General features: G+C 45.5%; 1 protein-coding gene across 2 annotated transcripts in view; it reads right to left on the reverse strand.

Annotated features, from left to right (window-relative positions):
• Positions 1-22,998, reverse strand: part of rab3da (RAB3D, member RAS oncogene family, a) — a 57,864-nt gene that overhangs the window by 30,091 nt on the left and 4,775 nt on the right. The window contains exon 1 of one of the 2 annotated variants that reach the window (XM_072564310.1): positions 7,966-8,021. The exons of the other annotated variant lie outside the window; for it this stretch is intronic. Coding sequence (XP_072420411.1) covers positions 7,966-8,004 — 39 coding nt within the window. The 5' untranslated portion in view covers positions 8,005-8,021. Of the gene's footprint in view, positions 1-7,965; positions 8,022-22,998 lie in introns of those variants that run through there. 2 annotated transcript variants of the gene reach the window in all.

Here is a 22,998-nt window from a genome sequence, read left to right on the forward strand (position 1 = left end):
GGTCCCCTTTATATCATTCCCCTCTCACCCTAAAACTATGCCCCCTACTTCTGGACTCCCCCACCCCAGGGAAAAGACTTGGTCTATTTATCCTATCTATGCCCCTCATGATTTTATAAACTTCTATTAGATCACCCCTCAGCCTCTGATGCTCCAGAGAAAACAGCCACAGCCTATTCAACCTCTCCCTATAGCTCAAACCCTCCAACCCTGGCAATATCCTATACTTGATGTTCTGACCAATAAAGGAAAGCATACCAAATGCCTTCTTCACTATCCTATCTACCTCCGACTCCACTTTCAAGGAGCTATGAACCTGCACTCCAAGGTCTCTTTGTTCAGCAACTCTCCCTAGGACCTTCCCATTAAGTGTATAAGTCCTGCCCTGATTTGCTTTTCCAAAATGCAGCATCTCACATTTATCTAAATTAAACTCCAACTGCAACGCCACGACCCATTGGTCCATCTGACCAAGATCCTGTTGCAATCTGAATGTCAGAGAGAGCTGTGCAGATCAGGCAGGCTTCAAGGCTGGTTAGAATGTTTCGGGTTAATATCATGGGAATATTTATCCTGATGCTCAGGTTAAAGCTGAAAGGACATGAGTTTAGATCCCACCACTGTAGTGGAACTTGTAGAATACTGCATTCATTTCTGGTTTGGTATGCTTACCTTTATTGGTCAGCGTACTGAGTATAGGAGTTGGAAGGTGATGTTGTAGCTGTAGAGTACATTGGTTAGGCCACTTTTGGAATATTGCGTACAATTCTGGTCTCTCTCCTGTAGGAAAGGTGTTGTCAAACTTGGAAGGGTTCAGAAAAGATTTACAAGAATGTTGCCAGGGTTGGGGAGTTTGAGCTATAGACAGTGGCTGAACAGGCTGGGGCTGTTTTCCTTGGAGCTTCGGAGGCTGAGGGGGGGGGGCCTTATAGAGGTTTATAAAATCATGAGGGGCATAGATAGGATAAATTGACAAGGCCTTTTCCCTGAGGTGGGGAGAGTCCATAACTAGGGGGCTTAGGTTTAGGGTGAGAGGGGGAAAGATATAAAAGAGACCTAAGGGGCAACTTTTTCACATAGAGGGTGGTGTGTGTATGAAATGAGCTGCCAGAGGAAGTGGTGGAGGCTGGTATAGTTCCACCATTTAAAAGGTATCTGGATGGGTATATGAATAGGAAGGGTTTAGAGGGATATGGGTCAAGTGCTGGCAAATGGGTTTAGATTAAGTTTGGATATCTGGTCGGCATGGGCGAGTTGGACCGAAGGGTCTGTTTCTGTGCTGTGCATCTCTCTGACTGGGAAGAAGGCAACCAAGCTGACAAGCGGCCAGCTTTTAAATATAAAAGGGAAGAAAGTATTTTGCTCGTAGAATCATTATTCCTGCCATCAGCGTTTAGCCATTCCAGCAGTGGAAGGGAACGAGCTGGTTTAAGGGTTGAGATCGTGGGGTCTCTGCAACAACAACAGCTAGAGATTCTGCAGCAAGTCCACAACATTAAGTTCTGTATCACTCGGTCTGTCCACAGAGGAGCTACACAGCTCCATTTAGGTCACACACTACACCCAGGTGTGCTCCTCCTATGTGGAACAAGAATACATCCATACATGTTACAGAAACTATGAACCTTCAAGATCAAATATTAGGTCAAGGGTGGGGTAGGAGGTTTCAGCCTCAGGAACGCAAAATTTACAAAGAATAACAGAACCAACAGCACGTAAATAACAAGTACAACTTACATAGCACCCCATATCTAATAAAACCTCCTGAGTTGTTTAAAATTCCTGATGAAGGGCTTTTGCCCAAAACGTCGATTTTCCTGCTCCTCAGATGCTGCCTGACCTGCTGTGCTTTTCCAGCACCACACTCTCGACTCTAATCACCAGCATCTGCAGTCCTCACTTTCGCTCAATATAAAACCAAGTCTGATGCCGAGCCACAGACTGGGACAGATGACCATAAATTTGGTCCGAGGTAGGACTGGTCTGAAGAGGAGGAAAGTGAGCTATGGAGGTGAAGCCTGTGTTGGGAACAGTCAGGTCCCAAGGTAAGGTAGGGATGGACAAAGGTTTCAGCAGCCGTTGTGCTGAGTTGGGGCAAAGGGACAGAGCTGAAAACATGGCGGCTTTAGCGAGGGTAAGAAGAAGAAACAGGCAATTTGGCTGGATACCAGTGTTTGTATTCTGTACGAGCATCTGTTTCTAACTGCAGTAATGTGGCTATTTCTGGACACCATGCTTTGGGAGGATGCTCTGGGTGTGTCACGAAGACTTACTCGAACATTCCAGGGCTAATTGCTAGAAAGTGATTGAAGAAACGTGGTGGATCTCCCTACAGCAGAGAAACCGAAAGGAGAGATTTAACAGAGGTGGCTAATACTTATCAGGACAGAAGATTCCATTGGGAGAACGATCAATAATTTGAGTGCACAAATTTAAAATAATTGGCAAAACGTGGGGACGTGAACACATCTTTTACGAAGTGCGTTTTTATGATCTAAAATTCACAGTCATAGAGTCATACAGCACGGAAACAGGCTCTTGGGTCCAATTGGTCCATGCCAACCGTAATCCCAAACTAAATAGTTCCACCTGCCTGCTCCTGACCCATATCCCTCCAAACCTTCCCTATTAATGAACTTATTCAAATGTTGTAACTGTACCTACTTCCACCACTTTCTCAGGAAGTTCACTGCACACACAAACGTCCACGTAAAAATGATCTCCCACTCATGTCTGTTTGAAAATCGCTGCCCTCTCACCTTAAAATTGTGCCCCATTCTCTAGAAACCCCCAACTCCAGGGGCAAAGACTATAGGGCACAAGCAGGGAGAGGGACTAAATGGGCCCTCTTTCGCTGAGCTGACGCAGGAAGGGGTCTTGTTGCGTGGTGGTAGTGTCCCTACCTCTGAGGCAAGAGGCCTAGGTTCAAGTCCCTCCTGGTCGAGAGGTGCATTATAACATCATTGAACAAGTTGATTTGAAATGTCTCGAACTACTACGATGGGCTGAATAGTCTGCTTTGTGCTATATCGTTCCAACGCTTTAATGACTGCATCACCCCAGCTGCCCCTATCCTGCTACCATTTCCTTTCAAACATACCAAGTGGGTCTCTTCCTCCCCCAGTGTCCCCACCTCTTGGATGGAAGGTCTAGGTTCACTTGTTCCATCGAGGGGCCTCTTAATATCTGCACAGAGTGCTTAAAATATTTTTAGCATGCACCAATGCTCTCCATTTTGACTACTCAACCAGTCTTGATGCAAAAGATCATCCTTCAGTATTCTTTAGCGAGTCAGTATAAGTGACAATCTTATACTTATGTCCCTTGTCAGGGAGTTGGAAACTATTTCTCCACACTCAAATTTTTATTCTTCTCTGGTGGGGGCAGGGGGGATGGGAGTGTCGCTGGTCGAGGTCAGCGCTTGTTCCCCATCTCCGATCGCCCCTAGAATTGACAGCCATGCTCAGAGTCAACCGTGGTACTGAAGGTCTGGAGTCACATGTAGGCCACAGTCAGAGATGAAAATCTGTCATTCTTAAAAAGTACACAGAAGAATTAGGATGGTGTCTATTACTAGGACTAGCGTCACATTTCTACTAATGGCCTAAATATTAATATTGCTAGATATTAATCCAGAAATCCAGGTAATGCTCTGGGGACCCAGGTTCAAATCCCACCTTGGCAGATGTTGGAATTTGAACTCAATAAAACATCTGGAATTAACAGTCTAATGATAACCATATTGATTATCCAAAAATCTTCCACTAATGTCCTTCAGGGAAGGAAAGCTGCTGTCCTTACCCTGGTCTGATCTACATGTGACTCTAGACCAACAATGATGTTATCAACTCTTAACTGTCCTCTGGGCAATTAGAGATGGGTACTAAGTGTTGGCCTAGCCAGTGGCACCCACTCCTTGGGAACGAGTTAAAAGAAATATATTTAAGTACATCAACGGCTCTAGGGGGAATTGAACCTTCGACCCCCGTATATTCACTTGGGCCAGTCGAACAACATTATCATCACATTGTCTCCCTGACCTTGCTTTGTCGCAAACTTCTTCATCATTTTAAACTGATGGGTCTTCTTCCGATTAGGAAATAGAGGCCACTGAACCTTGAATGAAATGCAGCTTTTGCAAAAGAGGGAAAAATGAATGATAGATTGAGTCATTGCTGGACTCATGTTGATTCTTAAATCAGCCAGTGCTCTCTGTGGTTGATTTCCCTCAGAGAAATCAGCTTCATCACTTGAAATATTGGTTTTTGTTCAGTCAATACAGCACAGGAACAGGCCCTTCGGCCCACCAATTCTAATCCTTATTGAGACCCGCTACTCGCTGCGCTTATGCCATTTCTATCCCCTGTTCACCTCCCATTCATGCATCTATCAAGATATGCCTTAGATACTAACAATGTGCCTGCTTCCACCAGCTCCACTGACAGTGCATTCTGGGCACCTACCACCTTCTGTGGGAAAAACTCTCTCTCCTTAAACTTCACCCCCTCTCACCTTGAACCTCTGCCCTCTTTTGTACGCTTCACCTGACGAAGGAGCAGTGTTCTGAAAGCTTGTGATATCAAATAAACCTGTTGGACTATACCCTGGTGTCATGTGACTTCTGACAGTCCAACACCAGCACTTTCACCTCTTGTAGTTGACCTTTCCGACCTTGGGGGGGGGGGGGGGGGGGGGAAGCCTCTGACTGTCCAAAGAGTGATCTGATCTTGTCACACCTGATTGGCCGGTGGACCATGATAACAGAGGGTTGGCGGTTGGCTGGTTTCCTTCAACTGATATCCATCAGAACTCCTGCTCCCCCCCCCCAAAAAAATATTCTCTGATAAAGGTGTGCTGTGTTCCCAACAGCACACCGGGCATGGAGTGGCCGAGGGAAAACGTGAAAATAAAAACAACCTTGTAGGCGTAGGGTCAGAGATCGACAGAAAAAAGGCCCATCAGCCCGTCGTGTCTGTACCTAACTATTCCATCCCTTAGTCCATTGTCTTGTCTGCTCTCTCTGACACAGTTACACGGCCCAGCTTTATTCCTTGCGTTGATCACTCATGTTTCAAGGTGGTGTTTGAGAAAAGATGTCTATCAAGGACTGAGTGGAAGCGAGCATTCTGGGCGCTTCAAAATTCAAACCAGTATTGGTCCTTTAAAATGGCTTTGTGACTGACAGGAAATTTAAACAATATTTTTTAGACACGACAAGCTAAGGGGAGCGACAGAAAAGTGCAACGCTGGCTTCATTCCCAGCTTCCGGATTAGTGGTGCTGGAAGAGCACAGCAGTTCAGGCAGCATCCGAGGAGCTTCAAAATCGACGTTTCGGGCCAAAGCCCTTCATCAGGAATTAAAAGCTACCGACTTCAGCCAGTCCACCCCACCACCCCGGGATTGTGCAAATTATCCACTGCTGGCCAGGGAAAAGCACAGGCTGGCGTATATGTCATGATTTGGAGACACCGGTATTGGACCGGGTGGGGGTATAAAGTTAAAAAATCACACAACACCAGGTTACAGTCCAACAGGTTTGTTTGGAAGCACTAGCTTTCTGAGCACTGCTCCTTCATCAGGTGGGTGTGGAGCATGTGAAGAAGGAGCAGCGCTCCAAAAGCTAGTGCTTCCAAACAAACCTGTTGGACTGTAACCTGGTGTTGTGCGATTTTTAGCTTTGCATTTATGTGGCGCCTCTCGTGAAGTCAGAATGTTCCAAAGCTCTCTTTTGAAAAAGTGTCGCAACGCAAGGGACACGGCAACCAACTTAAACGCATCAACCACCCACAATGGCCAGATCATCTGCTTTTTTAACAATGTTTCCCAGGCCGAGTCTCTTTAAGATTATTTCATCGATGCGGCCACCGCTGGCTGGACCAATATTTGTTGTTCAATCCTAATTCCTCTTGGGAAGGTAGTGAAGGAGATCACTGCAGTCTGTGGGGGTGCAGGTACCCCAGTTAGCGATGGAGTAACCAAGATTTAGCCTCCGTGGCAGTGGTGAACGACATGATCAGGAAGGTGTAGGTCTGGGGGGAGCATAGTGAGGTGGCTGTATTCCCATGCAGTTTACTGGGTAGAAGAGAGTTAGGAAGGTTGTTGTGGTTGTGGGGATGTTCGCCGAGCTGAGACGTTGATTTGCAGATATTTCGCCCCCTGTTTAGGTGACATCTCGGAGCCTCCTGCCAAGCGCTGCTGTACAGTATCGTCTGGAATTTATCCACAGACTCTATCAACAAGCACATTGGCCTGGAGCTGATATACCGACCACTGCAACGACCAACCAGAACAGGCCAACTGGAAGCAGCAGGAACAAAACCAAGTAAACCCCGAACTACAAATCTTTACATTAACCTTGACTGAGGAAGGTGTTCCGGGAGCCTTTGATGGGACACACTGCTGACCTGCTGTGCCGCGGAGGAAGTGAATGTTTGAATTGGCTCATTGGCTGCTGATCAGGAGCACTGCTTTGTGCCGTACAGTATAGAGCTCCTCGGGCGTTGTTAGACTCACACTCCTCCAGACAAGTGTGGAGGCCTCCATCACAGGGAAGGGGATGTGAGGGAGTCAGGGATTGAATCACCCACCCCAGAACATCCAGCTGCTAACCATGCTGTTGTAGCTGGGGTGGGGGAAAACCCTAGAAGCCTGGTCTGAAAGAAGGCACTGCTGACAGTGCAGCACTCTCTCAGCCTAGACCCTGCAGCAGGAGCCCAGCCCCTGACCCTCCGTCTTACAGGCACTGGCTGACTCAGAAACCAATAGCTAATGACCTCTCTTGGTGCTGGAACATTCAACGTTTGTAAAGTGATCCTCAGGAAGCACTCTGGAAACTGGTGGTTATGGATTCAGAATCCTGCTGTTTGCTAGCTGCAGTTTAAAAAGAGTTATTTTTAAGGCTGCGGTATGTTTGCTGTGTTAATCAGATAGACATTCCATACTGTAAGTGTTTTTTACATTCACTTTGAACAGCCCAGTTAACGGCCTGGTCACTTGACTGCACTCTTGATTGTCACAAGATGGAAAGCACTCTGCATTGATGAAAGTTTGGAGGGGGGTGGGGCACACCACCAAGCCCACTCAACCCAAACCGAGCCAAAACTGGAGGTAAAAACAATGACTGCAGATGCTGGAAACCAGATTCTGGATTAGTGGTGCTGGAAGAGCACAGCAGTTCAGGCAGCATCCAGGGAGCTTCGAAATCTCCTTGGATGCTGCCTGAACTGCTGTGCTCTTCCAGCACCACTAATCCAGAAAGCCAAAACTGGAACTACCCATTCAGATTGGGAGCTCCTGTTAAATTGGCCAAGGCATAATCCACACTTCGGTGTACACTCCTCCCCTCATTTCCACACCCGAATATCAAAGTACCCTCTTGAGAGCTTTATTAAAGTCAGAAACAGCCATTCGGTCAAAAATCCTGGAACTCCCTCTCTAGTAGCACTGTGGACATTCTTCCACCCCCAGGACTGCAGCAGTTCAGAAACATAAGAACAAGAGTAGGCTATTCAGCCCCTCAAACCTATCCCACCATTCAGTCGATATCATGGCTGATCTGCGGCCTTGTTCCACAAACCTGCCCCAATATTTTGAGTTTACAAAGTTTTCTTTCTCTCAGATTTAAAATGAACTGATCCTGGCATCCATTGCTGCTTGTGGAAGAGAATTCCAAACCTCTCCCAGCCTTCCGAACATCTCTCCTGAATGGTCTGGCCCTCGTTCCCAGACCAAGTGCCTAGCCAGTGGAAATAGTTTATCTTTATCTCCCCTGTGTTTTCCTGTTAATATCATCTTGAATACTTCGACCAGATCACCCCTCTAACCTTCTAAATTCTAGAGAAAAACTGTATCATCTCTCCTCATAACTTAACCAAGAGGTCCAGGTATCATTTTTATAAACCTACGTTGTACTCCCTCCAAGGTCACTCTATCCTTCCTGAGGTGTAGTGCCCAGATATACTCACCGAATGGGGCCTAACCAGGGTTCTGTACAACTGCAGCATAACTTCTGCATCCTTGTACTCCTGTAAATATAGAGGCCAGCATTCCATTAGCTTACCTGACTCTTTTTGACATCTCTTTATGACATTTTAAAAGGTCCACGCACCTGAAGTCCCAAGTCTCTTTGGACATCAAATGTATTTAACTTCATACCATCTAGAAATTGCCCTGATCTTGTCTACGTTGAACACCATCTGCCACAGCTTTGCCCACTCACTTGGCCTATTGGCCCTTTGAGATTGTATGCTATCAACTACACTGTATGCAGTGCCATCTTGCTGTGTGTTGAATTTGGAGATATGACCTTCTGTGTCATTATCTAAGTCATGAATAAATGAGATGAATAATTGAGGCCCCTTTGTGGGGTACCACTGGTCACATCCTGCCAATTTGAGTACCTACTCATTATCCCTACTTTCTGTCACCTTCCACTCAAACAATTTCCCTGCCATGACAGTACTTTACTCTCAGTTCTGTAGGCCTCCATCTCAGTTGACAGTCTCTTCCGTGGGCCTTCACCACTGACAGACTTTCTTGAACTCCATGTAAACCAGCACCACAGGCAGTTCCCTCTCCACTGCCTTGGTCACCTCTACAAAAATTAAATTATGTCCGTCAGGCATGACCTACCTGTCATGAATCCATGCTGGCTCTCCCTGATTAACTGCAAATTTTATAGGTATTCAGTTTCCCCCTTCTGTGACTGTAGACTCCAACAAGCTCCCCATCACAGATGTTGGGCTAACTGCTCTGTAATGGCCTGTTTTTTTTTTCTTTCGCCCTTCTTAAAAGGCAGAGCAGCATGTGGCAATCCAGCAGAATGACCCCGTATCTAGGGAACTCTGAAAGATTGTAGTGACGTGCTCCCCTACTTCCTTAAACACTCTCGGGTGGAAACCATCAGGTCCCAGGGATTTGTCCGTCGTTAATTCTATTAATTTCCTCATTATCGACGCTTTACTCACACTAATTTTATTCAGTCCCTGTTCCCGATCCACAATTAATTTCCTTGAGCCTTCCGGCAAGCTATCTTCCTTTGTTTACTGTAATTACTGAGTAATTATTCAACATGTCAACCGTTTCCTCAGAGTCACTGATAACATCCCCATAGTTAGTCTTTAGTGGGTCAACAATGGTCCTGACTACTGCTTTCCCTTAATGTAATTATAAAATCGCTTCTGAGTTTGACATTCCTGGCAAATTTCCTTCTATGATCCCTTTTGGTAACTCTTACAATCTGCTTTGTGGCCCTTTGCCATTCTTTGTATCTTTCCCATTCAGCAGGGTCTGTGCGTTTATCTTTCCTGCATTTTGGAAATCCTTTCATTTAGTTTTCTGCTGTCCTCTTGCCTGTTTGTTTGCCTGCGGCTGGTTTTCTTGTAATGTGCAGCTTTTTCCACTCAGGGCTCTACAGGTAAACTAGTTTTGAATTGGTGTTAAATGGTTCTTTAAACATCTTCCCACTGTTCTTCAGTTGTTTTACCCATGTGCAGATTTTCCCAGTTTACTGTCTCTGTCTTATCTCATTAGAGTTAGGCTTATCTAAATCTAAAACTCTGATGCTTTTCAATTTCAAATGTGACATTGTACTCAATCATATTATAAGCATTATTTTTGACCAATGTTCACGCACAATTAGATTACTAATTAAATCTGGCCCATTACTCATTACTAAATCCAATAGTGCTTGTCTCCTTGGTGAGTCCAGGACATATATCAGCAAAATGAAGGAGCTGGTCACTGACTTCAGGAAGCAGAGTGGAGGGCACGCTCCTGACTGTATCGATGGTGCCGAGGTGGAGATAGTCAAGAGCATCACATTCCTGTGAGTGACAATCTGTCCTGGTCCACCCACATCGATGCAATGCTCAAAAAAAGCACAACAACGCCTCTCCTTCCTCAGGAGGCTAAGGAAATTCAGCATGTCCACAAGGACTCTTAGCAATTTTCACAGATGCACCATAGAAAGAATCCTATCTGGATGCATCACAGTGCAATATGGCCAACTGCTTTTCCCAAGACAGTGAAAAACTACAGAGAGTGGTGAACACAGCCCTGTCCATCAGGCCAACCAGCCTCCTATCCATTGAACTTCATCTACACTTCCTGGGAAAGTAACCAACATAATCAAAGAGAGTCCTCCCACCCTGGTTATACTCTCTTCCACTTTCTGCTATCGGGCAGATGTAAACGCATGAATCGACATACAAACAGATTCAAGAACAGCTTCTTCCCTGCTGTTATCAGACTTTTGAACGGGCCTCTCACATGTTAATTCTGATCTCTCTCTCTCTGCACTCTCTCCGTGGCTGGAACTACTACCCTGATGCACCTTGTATGGTACGATCTACCTGTACAGCATGCAGAACAACATTTTTCACTGTATCACGATACACATGACAACAATCAGTCAGTCAGTCAGTCAGACACACGCCAGAAATTCACTACCTTTCAACAGGTGCTCGTCTGCCTCTCCCAATCTGTGTTAAAATTAAATTCCCCCATTAATACTATTCTGCCTTGGCTATGCACTTGCCTAATTTCTGCACCTTTTACAATCTAGCATTTCATACTGCTCCTCAGTTCCACCCATACAGTCCCCTCTGAATGCCTTGGCTTCACTACACCTGCCCTCTGCAATGATGCATTTATGTTTCTAATCAATAAGGCCAGGCCACCTCCTCTGCCATTTTCCCTGTCCACCCTGTAAACTGGGGTATGTTTAACTCCCAATCCCAGGCCATCCTGTCTGAGCCATGTCTCAGTAATGGCTACTGTTTCATAATCTCCAATTCGGATTTGCGCCTGCAGGGCATTTAATTTATTCCTCACACTCCATACATTTCTATATAGAACTCTTGCTCAGGTCAAACATTGTGACCTGTCCCTCACGAGTGCCCTTGAGGAAAGAAAACTGCCATCCTGACCTGGTCCGGCCTACATGTGACTCCAGACCCACAGCAATGTGGTTGACTCTAAACTGCCCTCTGGGCAATTAGGGATGGGCAATAAATGTTGGCCTAGCCAGTGATGTCCTCATCCCATGAATGAATTTAAAACCCCCACTGATGCTTTACTTACCTGATTACCATTTCTCTGTTCCAGTTTAATTAACACACTTCTGATAGCTTCTGCTGTGCCTGAAGTCAGATTCTTGACTGTTTCTTTACTCTCTGTGCTGTTACTTGATTTTGAAATGGTATTGACTTGCCTGTTCCACGAAATCATAGAATCCCTACAGTGGAAAGATAGGCCATTCGGCCCATCATGCATGCACTGACCCTCCGAATAGCATCCCACCCAGATCCAACATACCCCCTCCCGTCCCGACTCTGTCTAATCCACACAGGCACGGGGAGAACGTGCAAACTCCACACAGACAGTCGCTTGAGGGTGGAATCGAACCCTGGCCCCTGACAGCAGTGCTAACCTCTGGGCCACCGTGGTTTCATGGTCTTAGTTAGACTCTTAATTCCAGATTTTTATTGGATACAAACTTCGCTATCTGCCATGTTGGGATTTGAACATTATCTTGGTCTCTCGATTAATACTCTAGTAATGATACCACTAGGCCATTGCATCTCCATGGAACAATGCTGAGGGACTCCAGGCCAACTTGGCAATTACGTCGTTGTCTGAACACATTTTGTCTGCAGGATTGAGTGTGGCGCAGTAGCCCAGCTCCTGCTATGAACAGCAGAAAGAATTACTGACACCAGAAGGAACTAAACCATGAGTTAATGAAGTCTGTCACACACCCACACACTGAATGAGCAAAGGCAGAATCACTGGCCAGTATTTTATCAGCAGTTGCTTGGTATTGTTGATCAATTTTAATGATCTTAAAACACTCACTCACTTACAGAAAATTCCAGCATCTGTCTATCGACGAGCTGGGGCTCAGCAGCTGCTCGGAGAGTGGACACTCAAAACAGCAGTCCCAAACGACAGTAAGGCTCGGAGTATTTAAACAGGAGGCATTACCCAATTGGAAATCTCTCAAGGCAGCGTGCTTCTATATAAAGGGCCACTCAACGTAGATAGAGATGAGCTGAGGTTTTTTATCCCCCTTCCTCAGAGAGTAGTGGAAGCCAGTTCAATGAATATTTTTATGGCAGAGATAGCCTTGGTTATTGAGAGAGGGTCAAAGGGTATTGGGGTAGGTGGGAGATTGGAGCAAAGGCCACAAACAGATCATGGTGGTCATATGGAACAGCAAAGCAGTCTCAGAGGGCAGAATGGCCTATCCCTACTCCTAATTTGTTTGTTTGGGGCAGCACGGTGGCTCAGTGGTTAGCACTGCTGCCTCACAGTGCCAGGGACCCGGGTTTGATTCCACCCTCAGGCGACTGACTGTGTGGAGTTTGCACATTCTCCCTGTGTCTGTGTGGGTTTCTTCCGGGTGCTCCGGTTTCCTCCCACAGTCCAAAGATGTGCAAGTTAGGGTGGATTGGCCACGCTAAATTGTTCCATGATATCCAGGGATGTGTAGGTGGATTACCCATGGGAAATGCAGGGTTAAGGGATAGGGTAGGAGGGTGGGATGCTCTTCGGAGGATGGGCCGAATGGTGTGCTTTCCACACCGTAGGGATTCTACAATGTTTGGAATTGTCTCCACTGAAATCTGTGCTGGTGTCAGTGGAAAGGGGATAGGAGACAGCAGACAGTGAAAGGACAACAGAGGGCAAAAGGTTCAGAGTATTCAAGATTTGAATTGTCACGTTGTGGGATGGGCTGTGTGAGAAAGGGAACCAGAAAGAACATTAACTTTCAAAAACCAATTCGATAGATTGTTGAACTGTGGTGATCTTTCAAAGAAAAGGGAAAAGTGCAGGAACCAATTGGATAGTTCTTTCAGAGAGTCTGCACCAGAATGATGGGCAGAAAGGCCTCCAATTGTGCAGTATGATAGGGTGGTCCAACTCCGGGCCCATTAAGACAGGCAGAGAGACACTCAGGAAAAGGCACACAAAAACTCAAGCTGGGGTTCCCACTAAAGTTAATGGTCTAATCCAGAGGTGGGGAACTTTTTCATGTTGGAAAGCCGCATTATGTTAGTTGTAATCTAATAAGGCCGCATCCAAGAAACTTCAATTATATATTCTTCAAAATTCACATTTTTTTTTAATTGTGGTGGTCAGTCAGTGAGGATTATTTCATTGAATTTTCTTTTACTCTCTGGTATTTTAAATACATTCATTTTAAGATTAAAATAAAAATAATAAAGGACGAGAAAAACATATCAATAAAAAATAAAAGATTTGTTCTGCAAAATTTGGATTAATTCAAAAGTCCACACACAATGACCCAGAAGGCTGCAGATTCCCCACCCCTAGTTTAGTCAAAGCACAAAAGGTTACTGATTTACCTATTTGGTGGAATAAGGTCAGCAGAAACCACTGACCAAGTTCCTGTACTTAACTATTTTGTACAAATTAGTAAGTTCTAATCACAAACGAACATCTCTGAAACACCAGCACATTTGATTCTATGAGTTAAAACTCACACACGCACACGCACTAACTCACTCTCTCTCTCACTCACTCACTCACACACACACACACACACACACACACACACAAAAATTGGTTTTATGGGTGGAAGGGAAAGATATTTCTTCAGGCTTCAGGCTTCCTTACTGCAGAAAGAGAAGGAGATCACCTATCCTTCCAAAAGGTCCGAATGCTTCTGCTGGTATCACTCATACCCACAAGCTGCCCAGGAACCAATCACAACTGCTGTCAAGTTGATGACCTCTGACATCCACGATTGGTCACAATTGCACAAACTAATTGGTTCCTTGTTGCTGGTCAGATCTTACTCAGCACACATGCCCCACTTCTGTATAAACAGCTTCCCCCCTCCCCCCCCACCCACCCCCCCCACCCCCCATCACTGCTGGAACAAAGCTGCACACACACACACACACACACACACACACACACACACACACACAGTGGAGTTTGAGGTAACTAGCTTTTAGAAGTCCAGTAATTCCTTTCCTAGTTCTTTGGCTTTTTAAGTAGCCCTTTTCTCCCCCCAGTCTAGTCCACAATCAGAAATATAAAACATAAAATGAAACCAGCTTTACCACAGAACAAAACATAAGGAATGGAAGAAATGCACCAGTTAAACATCAAGGACACATAATACCCAGCTCTTTAAGGAGATATTGGTGAGACCACTTTTAAAATACTGGTTGTCCTTCGAGAGGAAAGATTTGTTAAATTTGAGAGGATGTAGAAAAGATTCACAAGCATGTTGCTGGAACTGGAGGATTTGAATTATGGGGAAAGGCTGAGGAAGGGTCACTCAATCTGAAACATTAGCTCTGATTTCTGTCCACAGATGCTGCCAGACCTGCTGAGCTTTTACAGCAATTTCTCTTTTTGTTTCGGATTTACAGCATCTGCAGTTCTTTCAGTTTTTATTTCGAATAGCCTGGGCCTTTTTACCTTGGAGCATCAGAGGCTGAGGGAGCGACTTATAAAGGTTTATAAAATCATGGCAGGCATGGGTAGGGTGAATAGCCAAGGTCTTTTCCCCAGGGTAGGGGGAATCTAAAACTAGAGGGCATAGGTTTAAGGTGAGAGGGGTAAGACTTAAAGTGACAACGTTTTCACACAGAGGGTGGTGCATGTATGGAATGAGATGCCAGAGGAAGTGATGGAGGCTGATATAATTACAACATTTAAAAGGTATCTGGATGGGTATATGAATAGGAAGGGTTTAGAGGGACATGGACCAGGTGCTAGCAAATGGGACTAGGTCAGATCAGGAAGTCTGGATGAGTTGGACTGAAGGATCTTAAGAAGGGAAATTGAGAGAGAGAGAGAGAGAGACAGACAGACACAGAGAGAGAGAGACAGACAGAGAGAGAGAGAGACAGAGAGAGAGAGAGAGACAGAGTGAGAGAGAGAGAGAGACAGAGAGAGAGAGAGAGAAACAGACACAGAGACAGTGACAGAGAGACACATATGCGTGCACGCAGAGTGGTTTAGAGGGCTAATTCTAGAACTTTGGGTTCAGAGAGCTGAAGGCATTTCCATGAATGAGAAGTGAAGACCTGGTGGAACACAGAGACCATGAGAGTTAAAGAGACTGGAGGAAGGTCACAGGGATGCCACAGAGGGCTCAAGCACGTGAATGTTCATTGAAGCTAGGAATTAGGAACACCCCAGGAACTACGGGAGGTTAGCAGACCCTGGGGTGATGGACAGACCCAGCTTTTACCAGTTTGGATGGGGGGGGGGTGGTAGCAGAATTTTGGATGAGCTCACGTTTAGCAAGGTTAGAAGTGGGAGATCAAACCAGGAGAGGGAATGGACAGAAAGCCATGGGTTACAGTATAATAGCAAAACGCCTGCTGCAAATGATACCAATATGGTATTTCTTGCTTATGGCTATACATCCCCAGTCAGACATCAGACTAATGTATCAGGCCATGGATTTGTAAAGCTCACAACACCAGAAGAGCCCCTGGGATGAACGGGATCTTTGAGAGAGATTTGTCAATGGCCTGATAACAGCCTGCCTGCTTTGACAGAATTGGACTTGAAGAGGAATTTCATCACTCTAGAACAGTGGGTTGCCAGTTACCCTGGATTGCCTTGGAGTCTCCAGGAATTAGAAATAAATCTCTAGGTTACTGTCACAAGCAAACCCCTTGTGGAAACATTAATATAGGATTGGGTTTTCCTTTAAACATTTCTGTTCACTGATCGCCGTCATGCTTGGAAAGGTTGAGCAGGTTGGGCCTATAGTCATTGGCAATATGAAGTGTTAGAGACATCTGGGTGAGTATATGAATAGAAAGGGTTTAGAAGGTTTAAATCTTGGACCATAAGATTTTGTGGAGGCTGGATTGGGTAGATCCTGAGATGATAGTCCGCCTTGTGAGACCATCCATCTTGAAACGTTTAAATGATAAGGGGCTCCTAGTTAAGGAGGAAGAATTTCCCCTCTCAGCCAGTTGTTAAACTTTGGAATTCTCTTCCCCAGAAAGCACTGGAAGCTAGGTGACTGAATACATTTTAAGAAAAAAAAAGATTTGTGATCAACAAGGGAGATTATAGGGATCAAGGAGACAGGCAGAAAAGTGGCATCAAGGCCACAATCAGACCAACCATGCTCTTCATCAATTTTGGAACAGGCTTCATAGAATTCCTTCAGTGTGGAAGCTGGCCATTCAGCCCGTTGAGTCGACACTGCCCCTCTGAAGAGCATTCCATCCAGACCCACCCTACTTCTACCTTATAACCCTGCAATCCCCATGGCTAACCCATCTAACTAGCACATCCTTCGGCACTATGGGCAACCTAGCATGGCCAATTCCCCGAACCTGCACCGTGGAGAGGTGGGAGGGGTTCCGGAGCACCCAGAGGAAACCCGCGCAGATACGGGGAGAACAAGCAAACTCTACAGACAGTTGCCAGAGACTGGAATTGAACCCAGGTCCTGAGCGACCGTGCCGTATCCGATGGGCCGAATAGCCCAGTCTAGCTCCTACTTCCTATACTGTAAACAATGTTGTTTGACTGGGCGGCGCAGTTATAGGTTCTATAGTAAAACCCCTCGGAATACAATGTGACCAAAGTTGGACCCTTCCCACTCTGGGGAAGGATGGGGACACAGATGTTCCTTTAGTCAGCTTCTCACATGGGTATGTGGGTTGGTTCTGAGGCTCCTTGTTTTTAAATAGAATCCACTTCTTCTCCTAACCCAAGTCAAACACAAAGGTTACTGTCCAAATCTTTCAAAGATCCCACGTAGGAGGCACCTAAAACTCACCTAAATCCGACTCAGTTGTCTCGTTGTAGCAATACTTAGAGAAACTGTATGTTAAAAACACATGTCCTGCAACATGAAGACCCTGCCCACTTTATTCTTCTCAATACATTATTCTTCTGAAACTGGATCAGCTATTGTCCACAATTCTATTAAACAGATCCTTAGCAACAGTCTGGGAACAATAATGTAAAAAGCATGGTATTACTGCATCCAATGTCACTAAATCTTTGCGATTTTGAAAAGAAATATGACAAGACTCTACACAATGGATAATGGGGCATTTATAACTGTGCCAACTCTCAGCACCCAAAACAATCACACAAATGAGTAATGTGGTATATGAATTTCAGTGCCAGTATGATGCCAGATAATTGACTGTACATCTCATTGACGGGTTGATCATCTCTCTTTGGCTGTACATGACAGCTGCAGTACTGACCAAACTCAGTCATCACTCAGAATATTGAATCCAACAGCGTTGTGATTGGACAACACTTGCTAAACAATTCAGACGGTGCTGAGAATCACACTAACAGCCAATGTAAGATTATCATAGTTGAGCTCATGATTTGGCTCAGTTGTGTGTGCTGGAAACACACACAGGGCCCTGTCATTTACAAACAGGATCGTGAAGGATCAATGATTGTTCCTTTTGAGATTTGATGTTCTTGGGATTCTGTCCTGAAGTACAAGACAGAAAGCTTCAATAGCGTGGTTCGATGTAGCAATACTCAGGTTCGGTCCCACCAAACAGCTGCTTATATTTGTAACAGATTGTATTTGAAAACGTATGGAGCCTTGAACACAGGGTTCCCCCCAAAACACCTCCCAGCTAACGGAAGTACTGAGGAGTAAGTGCTACTTTGTTGTATGCTGAAAGAAAAAAGTGCTCTCACTGAGCAAGTCTCATTACCCAGGCACTAAGAGATTAATCATGGCTGTTACAGGCAAATAGTTTTTAAGTAATGCTGCTGTCAAAAGTTGCATTCAAATCAGCATCACTGGCTGAGTCAGCTGCAAACAAACCTGAGGTAACTGACTCAGTGGTATACTTTCATCTGACCGGGAATGGGAGCCTTTTTTTAACTTAACTCATGATGTTGAATTAATTCAGCCCTCGGGTTGGTTCAACTGCACCAGGAAGTTTCCATCATCAAGTCAACCGAGAGTTAGCACAAGGTTTAGAATGGACCAGACATCTGCAGTCATTGTTTTTACCAGAGTTTAACTCTAGCTACTATTGGCAACTGGCCTCCCTGTTTGCAGAACTTTACCATGGGACAGAGGTTAGAAGGGAAATTTTCATGTAACAATTCTCTTGGAGATGACATTTTACAAATAACTTTCATTTACATAGCATCCTTTGACATAATAAAATTACCCAAGGACCAATCACAAAATTTGACACTGAGCCATGTGAAGTGACAGATGACCCAAAGCCTAGTCAAAAAGGGGACCATTCCTGCAATGCTGGAATCTGTACCGGACACCCTAGTCCATTCCTCAATCACCACCACACTCCCCCATGTAACTGCAGAAGGTGCAACATCTGCCCCTTCCCCTCCTCCCTGCTCACCATCCAAGGGCCTAAACAGTCTTTCCAGGTGAAGTAGCATTTCACCGATACCTCTTCCTTTCTGGTCAATTGCATTCGCTGCACCCAACATGGCCGACTCTACACCAGCGAAGCCAAACACAGACTGGGTGACCGTTTTGTGGAACACCTCTGGTCCGGACCCAGACCTTCCCATAGCCAGTCATTTTAACACAACGTCCTGCTCACATGCTCATGGGTCTGTCCTCGCCAGGCTGTAGTCCTCCAGTGAATCATATACAACCTTCTGGACTTAATATTGAGTTCAGCACCTTCAGATTGTGAACCCGTTCCCTCTCCTTCCCTTGGTTTTAGCTTTACTTGGTGCATTCTCTGTCACCATGTCCTCTCTCCCCTCTTCACTCCTCCCACACTCTGTTCTTTCCAGTCTGGCAGTTAGACACACCATTGCTCTGCCATTCTCACAGAATGCAGATTAAGTGATCACAATCAGCAGCCTCTCTTTCTCCCCCCCCCCCCCCCCCCCCAGGCAGTCCACCCTTCCCACCCCTACTGCATAAATGCTGCCCCTGCTACACTTCATGTCAGCTCTGTTGAAGAGTCACCGAGACTCGAAATGTTAGATTGTTGAGTCTCCATGGATGCTGCCTGACCTGCTGTAATCTCCAGTGTTTGCTGTTTCAGTTTATCCAGAGAGGTTGGTTTAAGGACCATCTTGAAAAGAACAGGCAAATGGAGAGGTTTAAAGAGGGAACGATGGAGCTATCAGCTACAAAACATTGCGTTGATGGTGGTAATACTTCTAGACAGTAAATCAACATTCTATTGCTCTGTGTGCCTTTCCTGGGTGTTGATTTGGTCCAGCAATTGTTAGCGCCTTCAGAATTATCAGCTGATGGATTCAGAAAAGCCCACCGAAAAGTTCCTGCAAGGTACCGTGGTCTTTTGACAAGAAAAACAAGGAAGCGAACTAAAAGCCTTATGGAAATGGGAATGGAGATGACAGGAGAAAGTGAGGACTGCAGATGCTGGAGACCAGAGTTGAAAAGTGTGGTGCTGGAAAAGCGCAGCAGGCCAGGCAGCATCCGAGGAGCAGGAGAAGGGCTTATGCCCGAAACGTCGATTCTTTATGGAGATGACAGGTACAGAGTGAGAGAGTCAAATATTCTTTCACAGACAAAGCTGGGAGAAGCTAAGTGCTACCTGAACCAAATACTTTGCTGACTCGACAATTCAAGATACTGTGCACTATTGGCATCTACTGATCCATACATTGTGTTGCATCTCCATACCCGATTAGACTGAGTGCAGGTAGCAGACAATTCAGTTTACACTTGCCCTCAGTGAATTGGGTTCATTGTCAGAATGTAAGAAATAAGAACCAGTTGGTCCCTCAAGCCTCTTCCATCATCCCAGATCCACTACTGGGATTCATTTCCCACCGATCCCCAAATGATTCTCCTATTGGTCCAGCTTATGGATCTCAATCTTGAGCATTCTCAATCCACTGCCCTGAAGGATAGAAATTTCACAACCTCGAGGGAAGAAATTTCTTCTCCAACTTAGACACTAATGGATGCCCCTTTATCCCCAAAGTTATGGCCGCTTGTCCTTGGCTCCCTGTATCGGGGAAAATACTCGTGTACGTCTCAGAAAACCAACACTGAACATTCTCACAAAGGTGATCCAAAACATTCCCGCTCCACGGATGTTGCCAGAGCTGCTGAGTATTTCTAGAAACTTAGTCTATTTCCTTCTGATTTCAGAATCTGCAGATTTTTGCTTTTATAGGTCATTGTTTATTGATAGTTCTCGCTGTTTTAGTCCACAATTGAGAAGCTTGTTTTGTTGCACTACCAGCAGTCCAAGTGCCTCCAGGGTATAATGGAGGTATAATATAAGGGAATAATGGCAACATTACTGGATTCGAAATCTAGAGGCCCAGGCTAATGATCTGAGGGCATGGTTTCAAATCTTACCATGGATAGCGGGCGGAATTTAAATTCGATCAATAAATCTGAAGTGTAGAGTTAGCCTTAACAATGACGAGTATGAAACATCATTTTGTGTTGTAAGAATGCATTTGATTTGCTCTTTAAGGAAGGAAATCTACCAGCTTTATTTGGTCTGGCCTACATGTGGCTCCCAATCCACAGCAAGGTCATTGACTCTTAACTACCCCCTGAAATGGCCAAGCTAACCACTGCACTCATGAGTCATTCAGGGTGGGAAACAACCCAGCCAGCGATTCCACATCTCCCATGAAAGAAGAACGGAAAGGAAGAGGGAATTGTTTTCATTCTGGCCTCGTGAGAGCAATGTTACAAAGCACCGATGTTGCTGCAATACCATCAGTTTGATGTGGGATGTTTCTGATATTCACTTGTGGGATGGAGCTGTTGCTGGGTGATGAGCTGCCTTCTTGAGCTGCTGCACTCAGACCCACAATGGCCTGAGGGAGGGCGTTCCAGGATTTTGACCCAGCGACACTGAAGGAATGGCAATATATTCCCAAGTCATGATGGTGAGTGGCTCGGAGGGGAACTTGCAGGGGGTGGTGCACCCATTTATCTGCTGCCCTTGTCCTTCTAGATGATTGTGGGTTTAGAAGGTGCTGTCTAAGGTGAAATTCTAGTGCATATGGTGCACTCTGCTGCTATTGTGCTTTGCCAATCAAGGGGGGAGGGGGAATAAATGTGGTGCCAATCATGATGGTTGCTTGAACCCATCTAATCAACAAAACATATGTTTGGAAGTTCCATCCAATCAGGAGTCACCTCGTCGAAGTTCGCAAAATGCCTCCCCCTAGTGGTTTGACTGTGCCATTTACACAGACCTGGAAAGGTCTTTTGTCTCACTCCTTACTTTGTGCTGGGCTGGATTATCTCTGCCAGGGTAACATCACAGAGCTCCATTTAACTTCACTACCCCCAGGCTAGGGAGTGGATTCAATTCATCCAAGTTCCCTGGCTCCAACAACTATCTCTTTGTTGTGAACAAAGCTAAATTGGTGCTTTTGAAACACCACATGGGCCTAATCAAACATTTCAAGACCATGTCTTACTACCATTACAAAGTGGCATGATTATGAACATGCAGATACAATTAGATTACATGCAACTACACGATACTATAAAAGACAGGTTATGTTGGGTAGAGAGTCAATTCCAATCCCAACCAGTCCATGGGTTTGGGGACTGGGGAAAGGGACATGATAGAGGCAACATTTTAATTACCAGTGAGTGGAAAGGAGAGTAAAGCCAATTGAAAGCTAATAATTCCTCCACCTTTAGCCCACCCACAGGCTCTCAGTTTGCCCTTGCCGTCCCTACATCACAGCTCAGTGGGTAGTGTCCGTGGTGCTGAGTCACAGAGATTCAATTCCCACTCCAGCGCAGGAACCCCCACTGCAGCTCTGACAGTGAAAAAGAAAGACTTGCATTTATAAAGCACTTTTCAAAATAGCCTATTGATATCCCAAAGTACTTTACAGCAAACAAATTATTTTTAAAGCATAATCAGTGTTGTAATGTAAAAAATGTGGTAACACAGTCTGTGGGGATGATGGCACTGGGGTAATGTCACTAGACCAGTAATCCAGAGGCTGGGACCAATACTCTGGGGGTGGGGGCAACTGATGGGATTTGAAGTCAATGTAGAGTTGAAGTTGGCTTCTCTATGGATGTTATCTTCACTTGTTGCTTAAAACACTATCCTAATGCTCTTTGGGAAAGGAGCTCTTTCGATAAGGTCTGCTGTCCTTACCTGGTTTGGCCTACACGTGACCTCCAGACCCTAGAGCAATGTAGCTGACTCTTCACTGCCCTCTACAACGGTCTAGAAAATCATTCAAAGGCAAATGGCAATGAACAACAAATACTGGCCTTGCAACACCACCATAGCCATGAAAAAGCAGCAATGGGATCATCAGCAGATAATACTTTTCTTGGCGATATTAACCGAGGAAGGGCTTATACCAGAAATGCCGAGTCTCCTGCTCCTCGGATGCTGCCTGACCCGCTGTGCTTTTCCAGCACCACACTTTTTGACTGAGGAATATATTGACCAAGACACTAGGGAATTCAAACTAAGTGCTGTGGGATCTTTTACTCCCACAGCACTCCTCCCCTGGATCAGGCAGATGGGGGTCTTCCGTCGACAATGCATCCAAAACTGCACTGAACCACTCCCTCTGCATTCAAGCCCTGGAGTGCAAATTCAGTCTGGATCCGTGAGACTTGGAGGGGAGTGTGGGGCCAGCTGAGATGCAGTTGTAGTTCCAATCAGACTTTGAACCAAGACCATGTCCACTCGGGCCTGTCGCCCTCTGTGGCGTGTGGGTGTGGAAAAGCAGGAGAGCTCTTGCTGATGTTTCAGCTAAACATTATCTCTCCCTCCACTTTGCTGAGAAAGCGAAATCTGTTTCTCAAGCCAAATGGTGGAATCTTGTGAAAGCAAAAATACTGCGGGCGCTGGGAGACTGAAATAAAAACAGAAAATGCTGGAGAAACTCAGCAGGTCATCCAGTAGAGAGAGACAGAGAGACACAGAGAGACAGAGACAGACAGACACAGAGAGAGAGACAGAGACAGACAAAGAGAGACAGACAGAGAGAGACAGACAGAGAGAGACAGACAGAGAGAGACAGAC

This window comes from Chiloscyllium punctatum, chromosome 46 (assembly GCF_047496795.1).
Source record: "Chiloscyllium punctatum isolate Juve2018m chromosome 46, sChiPun1.3, whole genome shotgun sequence".
Classification (NCBI taxonomy): domain Eukaryota; kingdom Metazoa; phylum Chordata; class Chondrichthyes; order Orectolobiformes; family Hemiscylliidae; genus Chiloscyllium; species Chiloscyllium punctatum.